General features: G+C 44.4%; 1 protein-coding gene across 3 annotated transcripts; it reads left to right on the top strand.

Moving 5' to 3' along the window:
- The first annotated feature begins 343 nt into the window (after positions 1-343).
- LOC131577530 (uncharacterized) lies at positions 344-11948 on the top strand. 3 transcript variants are annotated; one of them, XM_058835482.1, is made up of 10 exons: positions 344-493; positions 2193-2270; positions 4558-4644; positions 6287-6398; positions 7037-7181; positions 7852-7965; positions 8497-8641; positions 9044-9192; positions 9657-9796; positions 11148-11948. In XM_058835482.1, exons 4-10 carry the CDS (start codon positions 6293-6295, stop codon positions 11261-11263), a joined length of 915 nt encoding a protein of 304 aa, XP_058691465.1. In that variant the 5' UTR covers positions 344-493; positions 2193-2270; positions 4558-4644; positions 6287-6292; the 3' UTR covers positions 11264-11948. The 3 variants fall into 3 exon arrangements, with proteins under 3 accessions (XP_058691465.1, XP_058691466.1, XP_058691464.1); XM_058835483.1 differs by lacking the exons at positions 2193-2270; positions 4558-4644; XM_058835481.1 differs by lacking the exons at positions 344-493; positions 2193-2270 and having other exon boundaries at positions 4458-4644.
- Positions 11949-13592: the final 1644 nt, after the last annotated feature.

The following is a 13592-nucleotide window of genomic DNA, read 5'->3' as shown; positions in this document are numbered from 1 at the left end:
AGGGAGAGAAACAATTAAATGCTTGTGAAGCATTCCCAGGTGATAGTGATGAGGTATCCAGGATAATAATATGTCTGTGTTCTTAAAATCAGTAAGTACAGAGAAGTGACACTGAGCAGAGCACTGAATGAGTGCTCTTGGTTTTGTCATTCCTTCAGTGGTGGAGGAGGACATGGAAGAGTCCTGTGAATGATAGTAATGCCATGGGATTGAATAAAATAACCTTTATGCAGTGAAGAAGTTTATAAATTGGAGATATCCAGCCATATAAATGTGTCTTTGTTCATTGCTGCTCGGCTCTGCTGTTTTCCTCATCTCTTCACAGCCATCCTGTTCGAAGGGGTGGGTTCAGCGCAGATGAGTTTTTAGTTCATTGTGCCTTCCTGCTGCTGCTGATCTGATGCTGTGGATGTTGTCTGCCAGACACTGGACACTGCTGCAGGCAGCCTCTTGGGCTGCCTTTGAAGAAGGCAAGCTTGCCAGTCCTTAACCAGTAAGTGAGAACATCTGGGGATAATGTTTTTTATTACTTCTTAGAAGTTCAGCTCAGAGAAAGAAGTGCATTGTCTTTTACCCTCTTTCTCTCAGAAGACTTGGCAGGGCTTAGTCTGAGTTACTTAAATGTTTGCAATAATATCCTTAATCTAGAGTTCAATGAAAAGACTTGGAGATCAGTCATTGATTTTTTAGCATAGCAATTTAAAGTCTAGTTGAAAATATGAGGGTAGTGAGTTCCTTACTCTTCTTATTCCTTCAAATGTAGGGATATTTCTCTGCTGCCGAAGGGTGGATCTGTTTTGCTCTCCAACAATAAAAAGCAGATGATTTTCCTTCCTAAAATGCCCAAAGGGGATTGCTAAACACAGATCCTCTCCACTGTGTGCCCATCCTAATGTGCACAGCCAAATCCCATCCCTTCTAGCAGCAAGGAAAGGCAAATCCCTGGCATTGAGGGCACCCAGATTAACCCACTGCAGGATTAGGATGCTTGAGCTGTTGTTAGAAGATTAGTATATTTGGTTGTCAACACTTGCTGAACTTGGCCTGGAAATGATTTCCAATGAGGTCGCTGACTCGTGGGTGCCAGTTTGCCCAGCACGCTGGGAAAGCCTGGAGTTAAAGCAAGTGGCTGTAAGGATTAAACTGGAGCACTGAGTGTGCAGAATATCTTTAGGATTTAAACCTGTCTTTGCTGCTGGCGGGAACAAAAGGCTCTGGCAGACTGATAATAATATCTGAGCTCCTGCCTTGCTGGGGAGGTGTTTCTGGGGCTTTGCTTTCTGGAGTTTCCTGCTGATGTTGGTGCGTGCCATTAGGTGGGTGAGCTGCCCACAGATGAACTTTTCTCAGTTCCTGCACAGTGCAAAATGAGTTTATTTTGAGGACAGGGTCTCCACAGGGACATCTCTAGGTAGAAAGCAATTGGCTTCCGCTTTCTGTTCTGGGACTCAAGCTGTCTGTGCTCATGTTTTATTTCAGCTACTAGCAAGAGGATTCATGTTGAGGGTTTTTTAAAAAAATATAGGATCTTCCTCTTGTCAGCAGGGCATTAATACCAGCACAAAGTCCCCTCATGCTAGCTCATCACCTTGTAAATGCTTACATGGCTTTCCAGTGGAGCTGTGGTCCCGGTGCAACCAGTCCTGCTGTGCTGTGTGCGCTGGTGTCTGAGGTGCCCTGCTCCTGGTGGAACATGTCTTGGTGCTGCAGGGAGTGTGCATGGGGAGGGATAGGCATGGTAGATCTCCTTCTTGAAAAGCACCTTTTATTCCTATTTATTTTCTTCTTCTGTTAAAAGAAATTAGGGCTCTGAAGAGTCTAAAGATAGACCCTTTAAAGATTTTTGGTAATACAGGAGGAGCCTGTATTTTCCTCTGTTTATCAGTGGAAAACTGCCCTGATGGTAAAATAACTGTTAGTTGGAAACTTTTTCTCTATCATGAGCCAGATGAATACAAACTTATATTTGATTCAAAACAACTTGTCTTGAAAAGTACCAAGCTCTCTCTGTGTCATGGAATTGGTTCCAGTGATTTCATCCGGCAGCATATCTGGATTTCAAGACACATCCTCTTGTAAACATGGATTGTATCGTGCTTCTTAGTGCATACAAACATTAGCAACCATTTCTTGTTGGAAATTAATACAACTGCATTTGCCACCCCTCTGAAAATATAATTTTATTTCCTCAGCAGGCCAGCAAAGATATTCAAACCTGTGTCAAAGAAATAAGCCTAAAAGTTCTCTCAGAGAAGTTACACTGTAGAAAGGTAGGGGCTTTCCATAAAAGCTTCCCTTGAGTTTAACTCTGGTATCTTAAAGCTATAGCTGTCCTGAGCATTCCCACTTTTGGGAATGCTGTGCAGCCTAGTGAAGCAAGAGATGTTCAATTTTAATAACTTTACAAGCACCAAGTACATTGCTCTGTGTTTTACGAATGTATTTGCAGGGATTTTTGCTGCATGATAAAATAATTTTGAATATTTTATCCAAGGCCTGTGTTGTGATTTATTCTAAAAAAACCCAAAACCTTCTGAAACCAGAAGGTGGGCTTAAAGTTTCTGCCTGGATTACAGTGTGGCCAGAGGACAAGGCCACCACTGTGGTGGCATTGCTTCCAGTTGTTTCACTGCAACAAGAGATGCATTGTGGAATACCCAGCAAGAGCATGGGACAGCAAGGTGTGTGGAGGAGGGGAGGTGAATGTATTTTGTTTTTTCCTTTTGTCCAGTGTTTCCTGCATGCAGAACTTTCCCTAGATTTAGGCCAGCATGGACCTGGCTGACCAGCTGTGCCTAACAGGCACATGTATGACAAAGTGGCCTGTATTCAGTGAAGAATTTCAGGCCACTCATTTGTGGGATGAAAATGTAGTGTCTGACCTCATGCTGAGGTAATTTGGGCTGTGTAATGAGTAAAGACATATATATGGCTATACACACTAGGTATATATAAGAGGGCTGTAAATAAGACGTGGTCTAGGGTGGGAAAAGGTGCATTGTAGATTTTAATCTACTAGGAGGAGAGGCCATTCAATGTTTGTAATGGTTCTGCCTGTATGTCAGCCCATGCTTGCTGCAACAAGTGCTTATAAACTTGTGACTTGAAAGCAGCTTCTAGGACATGGGCAGAGTCACTGTGAACATATCTAGGGGATTCACAATATGAAAAACAGAGAGAAAAATGCCAATGCCACCATGCTGTGAGCTCAGGCCTTTATCCTCTTCAAGGAATATGCTATTCACAAACAGCTCTTGTTTTTGATCCATGTGTTGAGCACAACATATCATCTGGCTAATAAGAAATAATTGTACTTAAACCACCGGTTTCCACATCAGAATACCTCCACAGGGTGGACCTGAGAATGCCTTCAAAGGGTGGACCTCACACCTACACTGATAAATAGACAGCAACAGTACTGGCTGGATGCCTTGCACTTCCCACAGCTGGCAAATCCATGTTCATATAGGCTTTCCACCCCTATCTCAATGGCCAAGGAAGCTCCAGCTGGGTTAATTCCCAGTCCCATGATGTTGTTTCCAATGGGTGAAGATAGGTGCTAGTTAATTCACTGCCTTTATATTTCACATGGGGCAGTTCCCAGCCAGACTGTCTGCTTGGTAACCACTGTGGCTGCACAAGGTAAATAACATTTCAATGCTGAAGAATATTTTAGATTGGCTATAGGAGTTTAAATTTGAGAGGAAACAAGCAGAAATATAAAATGGAAGGAATGGATGTGGTGAGATTGTGGTTCAGTAGCAGACAGAGGTACAGGTGGAGACTGCTCAGCTTGCACTGCTTCTGTGGGGTGGGCTTGCATTGGGGGACAGGAGCCTTTTCTATATCAAAGAACAAAAAATTTACTTGTGACTCAATCTTCATCTGGGGCAATAGGAAGATCTGAAGATGCTCATGGGATCCAGGTTATGGATCTATGTTATTTATGGGTTCTTTGAGTTCTTTTCCAACCTAAACTGTTCTGTGTATTACATCTGTGTCTATCCCTGGAAATGTTCAAGGCCAGGCAGGATGGGGCTTTGAGTGACTTGGTCTAGTGGAAGGTGTCCCTGCCCATGGCAGGGGGGGTTGTTGGAGCCACAGGATCTTTCAGGTCCTTTCCAATTCAAACCATTTTTATCTCCATTTACCCCAAATCCAATCTGTTTCTCCAGCACCCCCTGCCAGCCTCTCCCACTGGGGAGCACTAGGATTTTGAGATGCAGTGTTTTGCATCAAGTGCTCAGTTTCCCCCCTCTTGGCAGGCATAGGGAAGGACAAAGCAGGCAAAAGCCCAGAGCATGCACTCATCAGCTTCTGTCTGCCAACAAGTTGGAAACATGCAATGTTATACGAAATGTCTGGCTGTTATAAAAGGCTTTGGTTAAGTAATCACATTTCTCTTGCATAAGTGCTTGTTTTTGGGAGGCTTTAGCTAATTGGAGGCTGCAGCAGCAGCACACAGGCAGAAAGTATGTCTAACCTCTGTGAATTTTTATTTTTCTTTTAATAATAAGTGATTATTAATCTGCTGAGAGTTGTATGAAATCTCTTTAGATAAGGTTAGGAGGCGGAGACTCCCCAGAGCTGCTTGTAGCTGAACCACAGCTGTAAAACGCTGCCATAAAGCCTGTGTGGATTGCTGTGAGTAATATTTCTGATTCTTCTAATGGGTGTTTGTGACTGGAGACTGCAGGCAGGAAATGTTGCAGACGTTTATTGCAAGCAGTAGGTTGGAGGCAGGAGGTGAGAGACACTAGTGAAACTATTGACCTGTTTAATAAGGCTTTCCTCCTAGACTTCCATAAGCAAGCATGGGTTTCTTTGAAGCTGTGCAACCAAGGTTCTTCCAAATATGCTAGTGAAAAAGAAGTGTGGTGCTGAAGTCAACTACAGGACTGTGGGAGGACAGAGTTTTGGCCTGACAAGGAGATCACAGGACCATCTAGTCCAGTGTACTGGTTTGGAGCAGACAAATGTCCTATTCTTGTATTCTTTCCTTGATCACTGACAAGTGTACAGTGATATTTTTCTCCTACATTTTCATGGCTTTCAGAAATCTGCATGTCAGTTATTTCCTGAGCCAGGAATTATATATGTCTGATATTACAATGCAATAGCACAACACAATAGTACAATAGTGGATTTTTCTTTTCAGAATTTGCTAATCCAGTGTATCTGTTGAAGACAACACGTTGTTCTGTGATTTGGCTGACATAAATTTAGTTGGGATTTCATATCTTGCATTCTTCCACATAGGATTTTAATTTCTATTTTTTAAAAGGGTGTTTTTTTCTGTTAAGATAGAAATGAAAAGGAAAAAAACAACATGTATAGATTCACAGAAAACAGAATTTCCTTTCCCACTTCCTTTTGACGTGTCTGGATGGAGCACTTTCTGTGAACAAAGCCTGGAACTATAAAACAATCCACTGAAGTGGGAACTGGAATTTATTGTTCAAGACTGAGAAATGTGAAACAACTCAATCGTTGCTCCTGCCAACCCTGGAAAGCATTGAAGTGCCACTGTAGAGAGAAAGCAGCTCAAGTGCTGAGCTGTGAGGAGAAATAAAGCTGTTGCCTGTAGTTGGGTGCATGTGTGCTTACTCATAGCACTGAATTTTCTGGGATAGAATAAATGCTGGACTAACGGAGATCACTTGGGAAAGCTCAAGTCACTACTTACTAACCTTGAAAAATTGAAGAATGTGGGTTTTATAGTCTGTAAAGTTCTTGAGACGTGCTAAAGCATTTAAAGCTTATTTGCAGCCAGTAGATGAGGAGGTAATACCACCATGTAAGGATGTTAATTTGTCGGAGTTATAGGATTAGAGAGGTAAATGTGAGAAGTTAAGTTGAACTAAAAGGCACTTGGCTGCAAAGCAAAGACTTCAACATTTTCATATATGCTTCCTAGAGTGGGAAAAATTGATAAGTTTGTTTGCTTCAGTGAAACTGCAACAGTGATGCCAGCTAAACTAATTTTGTGGGCTAATTATTTAGGCCTTTGTGAAAACCTTAGGCAAACCTAAGCTATCACTATTGCAATGGAGGATGGCAGAGCCAAAGCTTCCCATTTCCATTCTGCAACCTCATGAGACCTCTTCAAATGGACATGCTCCTAACCCATGCAACGGCCACCTTAGTTCTAATGAAAACTCCACAAATAAAAGTTGGCAGTTAAAGTTTGTGAATTTACAACATCATTTCTAAAACAGTCTCTAGGATGTGGAACCAACCCAGGCTTCCTTTAGGATAAACCAACAATATCTCTAATGTGTTCCAGAGTAAGATGGATGCTCTACATAAGTTGAAGATTTTGGTGATGTTTCTGTCTCTGGCTACTTTCACGATCATGGTGATAATGAATGCTGGAAATGCCACTGGAACTTTCAAAGGTAATGCAAGCAAATTTTCTTTGTTCAGAGATGGGTTTCACGCTTTATATCATGCAATGATACGAGGTGGCTTAGATGGGATAGATGTGTTTGCTACCTCATCAACTCTCCAAATACACCTCGTTCTGTGAAAGGTGGAAGTAGCTGGGCCATCCTCCAGGTATTACAGCCAAATGCCTGAACTCTATCCAGCCTGTTGGAATCCAAGTAAATGTTCCCACTGAACCTGGATCTAGTGGTGGCTGGAAAGCAGTCTTTGCACACCCTGGTATCCCTGGTGGAAGGTGTTCAGGCTGCTGCTGTGGGTTTGTAGATGACAGTGGTGCTGTGTGTGAGCACTACCTGGCTGAATCTGCCAGGAACTGCCGTCATGCTACCCTCTGGATTACACAGACAGCTGGTTTTTCTGGTTCTGTGTAAGAGGGAAGGTGTGTGGTGTTCCCATTAGGGGATGGTGATCCCATAATGGATGTCTAAACCAACTGCAGCTTGTGGCTGGGTTACACCAAGGGCAGGCTCTCATCATCCCTGAACCCACTGGGAAGGGAGGAAGACTAAAGGTTGAGGAAAATCAGCAGTCTTTCCCCATCCTCTGGATGTAATAACACTTTTGCCTGCAATAACACTCACCACCACAGGTCTGTTCAGGACAACCCCTGGAAACATCTCAGCCAAGTACAGCACTGATTTCACACCAGCTGGTTGGACTTTCCTCATCTGGAATGTCATCTATGGCTGGCAGCTTGCCTGGCTTCTCTACGCCCTGTCAGGGATCTGTCGAAGGTATTTTCCCTATTTACTGTTTACAGTATAAATGAGAAGGGACAGTGACTCTTCCCTTTTGGAGTAGCTCAGTCTCTTACCTCCCTTTCAGGGGTTTCTAGAAAGAGCAAACTCATTGCCATTTATCTTGACTTGAAATGATGAAGCTCTGTGGCTGGAGCATCTCTTATGTTCAGCATCCAAAGTGGGGAAGCAGTTTGGAGAGGTACATGAACTCCTCTAAAGTGTGGACAGGTATCAAAGTGTGTAAACTCCTCTATGAGGCCACATTTTCAACAATTTGGGGAATCTGATTTAACCACTACCTGCCCATACTCACTGCTAGAGGCTGAGAATCCACAGGGGCAAAATTAATGGATTATTGAGCTAATTCTTTGAGTTTACTTTCTGTTAGAGATCAAACAACCAGCACTGGGGAGTCTCTTGGTTGTTGAACTGGACTGGGAACTTTTTCTGGGGCTATGAGATCAATAACTGCCTGATAGGGAAAGTCACAGGTAAATCTATATTGTATCACAGAAGGACACAGAAGAGAAATAGTCTGGTTTAAGCCAAAGTGCTTAATTCCAATGTAGAGTCCCTCCTAATATAAGGAAAATGAGGCCAGAAAGGTTTGTTTGGTCAATGCGTGTATTGTTTTCCTTTCTCCACATCCACTTTTTCCTGGCAGGAATGAGCTTGGATATGTCTTCATAAAGCCAGACTTGCTGCCAATACCTTTTTATGTGGCGTGGTGTCTGAATAATGGCCTCAATGTTGGATGGCTCTTTTTGTGGGACCGAGAGTAAGTTGTCTTTTGTTACAAATACTTTCTAACACTCTTGATGGGGTCAACACAGTGCTTTTTTTTTCCCCTTTGTTTTGGGTTTTTCCTCTGTGTGTGAATACTTAATCACACCTGTAAAACTCTATGCCAGGACAAAATGTAGCCTTCATAAAAGTTTGGGGGTTTTGCATTATGTTGTCATCGTGCCCATGAGCCAGATTGGTCACTGAAGTCTAAGATTGCCTCAAAGCTACTGTTCTTCTAAATGGATTGTTTCCATAATGATGGTCACATCAAGGGCTTATGAGAGCACCACTGTCAAGAGGTGAAGAAATCACTTGCAGCCAGGAAAACAACCTCATGATTAACAGAGTAAAACAGCAAGAGCAATATATCAAAATGAGGGGCTACGTGTAGTGATTACCTTTATTAAAGGCTGATCGACTTAAAGCCAGTAAATACCTAATACTAAAGCTACAAATTAGGGCATTGTGACACCACTGAGAAAAATGTGATGTCTTTTGTGTGTGTACATGTGCTTTGCCCTAGATTCCTCCTTCCAGCCCTGGTGTTCCTGGCAATCCTCTCTCTTACCACATGTGCCTCCCTGTTTGTCTCCCACCGAGCCTTGAGCATCCATTCCTCATGGTTTGTGAAGGGTCACAAAGCTGAGCTCTGGCTCATCCGCATTCTGGTAGGTGGCTTTTGAGAAGCTCTGTGGGTGAATGGTAAAAAAAGCAACCTCTGTGCAGCGCTGGAGGTATCAGAGTGAAAGATCCAGTGGCAGAACATAGCTAAGGAAATATTTCTGCCCTGCACAGAAAAGTTCCTCACAACCCTTCTGGAATGGCATCTACATCTCTTGGCACAAACTGGAAGTGGGCTCTGTTCTTTGCACTTCCTGAAACACCAGTATAACACACTGCTGGGCTGGATTTCCAGAGCCCCTGGGGACTCCAAGGCTTTACCTTTTCTCTGTGTTGAGGGACTTTTCCTGCAGCTAGGTTCAGAAGGCTGGCTTAACTGCACCTACATGTCACCAAAGACAGAGATTACCTGTGTGTCACTCTTGTCCCCTTGCTGTGCTGCGTGGCAGGTCCAGAACGGGCTGGCACTGTACGTGACGTGGACCAGCATCGCCACGCTGCTGAACTTTGCCGTCGTGCTGATCTACAAGTGGGACGTGCCCAATGAGAAAGCAACCACTGCTTCCCTGAGCATCCTGGCTCTCGGCCTGGTGATATGGTGAGCTACCCCAAGGATCCCCACTGAGCCTCAGAAGCCCCTTCCACCTCCCACCAATGGTGGCCATCTGTTCCAATTCACTCATCACTTGGTCCCCGTCCCAACACCGAAAGGCCTCTGTTATAATTCATGGCAGATGAACGGGGAGTCTGGGCAGAGCTTTTATCCAATGCCAATAAGCATTGTGGGCCAGGAACATGTTTTTGTGACTTGCATGAGCCCAACCGGCTTTAGGTTTACAGGTGAGTGTGTGATACAGAAACCATATGAAATATGGCCTTATTTTTTCCTAAACTTACCTTAAATAAATTACTTATTAATTTTTTGAATGTTAGTAAATGAAAAATTTTGGACTCTTGTCCCAGTTGGCCCACAAAACCCTCCATTCTCTGTCTAATTCCTTTCTTAGGGAATGGAAATAAAATAAAGAGAAAGTTCTTACTTTGTTCTCTCTCTCTCCACAGGTTTTATCTAGAAAACTACTTGCTTGACAAATATGTCCGCTATAACCTCACAGTCTACCCAGTGGTCATAGCAGCTCTGACGGGCAGCGCGTTCAGGAACGGCTCATTTTCGTCCCCACTAACCAACGATGCTTTTATAGGTGAATCCTTCTAACTCCTGTAAAAGAAGGCCAGTAGTAAACACTTCACATCCTTCCTCTGTATTGAGGTCAGAAAGACTTGCAGATTGAAAAACATTATTTGTTAAAAGCAGAGCTAGGGACATATTTGAAGGTATTCATTTTGCTAAGGAAGGAGCAGAGCAGAAATCATTGCCCATGAGCCTTGGGGCTGAACCCAACCCTCGTGTTGTCTCAAGTTCACTTCCCAGTGCAATATGTTTGTCCTGCAATCCTCCATCACCCACTTGGCTCCTCCAGCAGCTCCATCTGACGTAGGGCAGGCCAAAGGAAAAGCAGGGCTGGGATGAAGGCTGTGGACTTCCATTGGCTCTGTGCTGTTGGGCATATTGGAGCAGGGCATGAGCATCTGACCCACAGAGGGCTTCACAGTGCAAACCTCTGCACATGCTCCTCTCCTGTGCAGAGCTCAGGCTAGCCTTAACAAGTTTTCCTGGGATTATCTGGTTGCTGCCAGCCACTGTAGCAGACTTGAGTGTAGTCATCCGTGGTAAAAGGGCTTAAGCTGTCCAAATTCTGTACAATCACAGTCTGGCAGAAGCTGTACCATTATGAGCAGTTTTATGCTGGCGTGAAAGGGACTGAGCTGTGTGAACTCTGAATCCTGCTGGAACAGTTTGAGATGCGTATTCCCACCAAGGGGTCAGCAGAAGGGAGCATGTTCCCACCCTCCAGCCTTCCCACTGCCAAATACCAGTGGCTAAAGCTAAATTCTGGACTGGCATCACCATTGGAGCTGCTCCAGTACAGTTCCCTTTGCTGTAAGTGCAGCTGGAGCCTGGTCATGCCTGAAAGCACTCAGCAGGACTTGGCAAAGCTTGTCTGCCACAGCCATGGGGGCACTGGAGGCTCGTCTCCTGATGGTTGTGGCCACCAGGAATGTGGAGGTGTTCATGGTCTCTGGCAGGCAGCTCTGTTCCTGCAGTAGGTACATTTCTTACCAGCAAAACTTCATTCTTAGTGGTTCAGCTTGTTTGGCTGGTAAGACAAGAATGTGCTTTTCCCAAACTAGTACATGTTTCTTTATATAGTTCAACTATTCTTGGAGTATTTTGTTAATGTAATGTATTTTAACTCCTGTGTCCAGGAAGCCTCCAACTTTTTAGACATTCCTTGACCTGGAAGCACTGGACAAGTTTCATTGCATAGCAGTAAAACTCTGAGAGAGACAGCCCTGGGGGTAATGGATCCTGTACAGGGGGATTGTGGTTCTTTTAATCTTTCCCTGAATACCCCCTGTTCTGGGGGCTAAAGTATGACAAGAGGCAATGCCTTTTTTATGCTCCAACATGCTTCTGTGTTTTTTCCCCAGTTGTTCTGCTGGCACTGACATGCTTGATGTTTGCTGTTCGGCTGGGACTAGTCACATGGAGACACTGGAAGAGACCACTGGAAGCATCCCGAGGTCCATCAGGCATAGTGGCCTGAGACCTCTGGCACATTGTAGCCAATACTTGAAAGGGAGAAAAAAGAATTGGGCATGTGCTGGTCCCTCCTTCCTACATCAATTTCCTTGTGCTTTTCTCTCTTATTCTCCATTCCATATGCAGATATCGCATGTCTGCAAATGTGTCTTGTTCCCACATCCTCTCGGATCAGCTACTCACAACCCTGCCTTAAATTACTTTGGTTTTATGCTGGAAAAGTTCAGGAAAAGGTCCTGTGCACTCCTGTGCACCATTGTGACAGCTGCGCTGTGGCTTTCTTCTCCTGTCAGTGCAAGGAGGGCTGCCAACAGGCACTCAGCAGGCTTGCACACACAGTTCTGGTTCTTTCCTTGGTAGCTCACTTTCTTTGAAGTGCAGATCCAAGTGAACTGTCCCTGGAATTCCAGGGCAGCAGTGGCAGGTCTGTCACTCCATTGGCCATCAGTGCTGAGCATCCTCAAGCCCTGGTGCTGTCAGCAGATCTCCTGCAGGCAGCCACTGCTCCTTTTCCTGCTTCTCTTCAGTGTGACAGGAACAGATACTACAATTTGATATCTACTTTTGCAGTTTCAGCTCTGATGTTTGATATTCAAGGGGGAAGGGGGAGTGACTGAAGATTTCTGACACAAGTGTGTTGCTTTTCCCTGACCTGTGCACTGCTTGGGCTGGCTGGATCTCTCACTGGGGGAGGGTTCGATGTACAGCTAGATGTACAGATGAGCTGGTACCTGATGTGGGGTGAAGCCTGATGCTTCAAAGGAAGCCTGTTTTAAAAAAATAAAAACAAAAAATTGAACTGGTAGAGCGAGTTCAACCTCAGCATGCTTTCTCATGTGGCTTCACCACTTCTGAGTTGGGATTAGGAAGTCTAAAACTGGATTGACTGAATTTTTGGACCACTGCCTCTCCTTCCTGTGCCTAATCAAGAGTTGGTGGTGCCTCACAGGTGTCTAGAAAGTCTTTGCACCAGGAAGGTGCTTTCAGATGTTGAGCATCTTGCAATACTATTAACAACGTTTAATTCTAAAATAACATGTGCTATTGTTTACATTTAGCAAAAACCAAAAGCAGTGTAATGCAATTCCTCTCATCATTCTGCTGTGGTTTTTTTTTTTAATTTTCAAATAAATCAGCTAATTCCACCACTGCCACTAACTCTGTAAATTGTCTAAAGCAACTGTTCTGGCTCCCACCTCACTCAGGCCCAGGGTTCCAGAGTGACTCTGGTCCCTTGCCGTGATCTCATGGATGTAGCTGCTTCCACTGATGATCAGGCTTAGAGATGAAGAGTTGGAGGATGTAGACTGCTAGGTATGATTTAAACTCCTTTGTCCAGCACGCTGCTCATTAAGTTTCTATTTTATAAGCTCTGCCTCCCAAGAGCCCAGCTAATAAATTCCCAGCAGCCTCTCCATAAGCTGCCTTCTTTAATACAGAGGTATTAAATCCACTTGCATGGGGATTAAGGGGTCCAGGCAAGGTGAGAAGCTGCTGTGAGGCTGTGCAGCGGTTAATGCATGGGAAGGTGTTGCATCCTCCTGAACAAGAGAATTGCAAACAGCTCCTGGACTGGGGCAGCTGCACTGATTTTCCACAGGACCTTAAAAAATGCCTTCAGGAGGTTTCTTAGTGTCTGTACCTCATGTCTGTGCTGGCCAAATGACCAGAATCAAATGCCCATATCAAAGAATGCAATTCACTATCTGGGGAGGGTTGACAGGGCTTTTGCAAAGGGAAGTTATGTCTCATAAACCTCTGAAGGGCTCAAAAACCACAGTCAAGGGTGGACTGTCTCATAAACCACTGGCTTCTACAGATTTTTTTTGTTACAAAAATCAAAGTCCTCCTGCTGGAGATTAAAGGTGGGAAGCAGAGGGGGTGTTTCTCCAGGAAGGGGGGTTGTGGGTACCATGTGTCATGGGCTGGATAAGGTGGTCACTAAAAATTAAGGGATTACTTCATGCTGGCCAGTTATTTAGGATGGTAAAGGAGAGGGCAGACTGGGGAATTGCAAAAAGCTGTTATGGAACTGAGAGAGGACGGAAGTCATTGCAGGGGTGTATCAAATTTAATCTTCGCTGATGTCCCTGTGAGAAAGCCCCTGATGACTGCCCTGAAATGATAATGGTGAGCTACTTCAACCCTCATCTGGCCACCCACAAATAATTTCCTGGTCCCCAAAACCCTCTCCAAGCCCTATTTTCCCATATCTGGTGTAGACAGAGGTTCCCACAGCCGTCCCAGCACACAAAGCTCCAGCCAGCTTTGGGAAAAATGGCTTTTCTTGCATCTGCAGCAGGAACAGGAGCCTAAAAATAAACCACCTGCCC

This window comes from Poecile atricapillus, chromosome 3 (assembly GCF_030490865.1).
Source record: "Poecile atricapillus isolate bPoeAtr1 chromosome 3, bPoeAtr1.hap1, whole genome shotgun sequence".
NCBI lineage: Eukaryota > Metazoa > Chordata > Aves > Passeriformes > Paridae > Poecile > Poecile atricapillus.
Note: the sequence above shows the minus strand (reverse complement) of the source record. Positions and strands in the feature narration are given on the sequence as shown.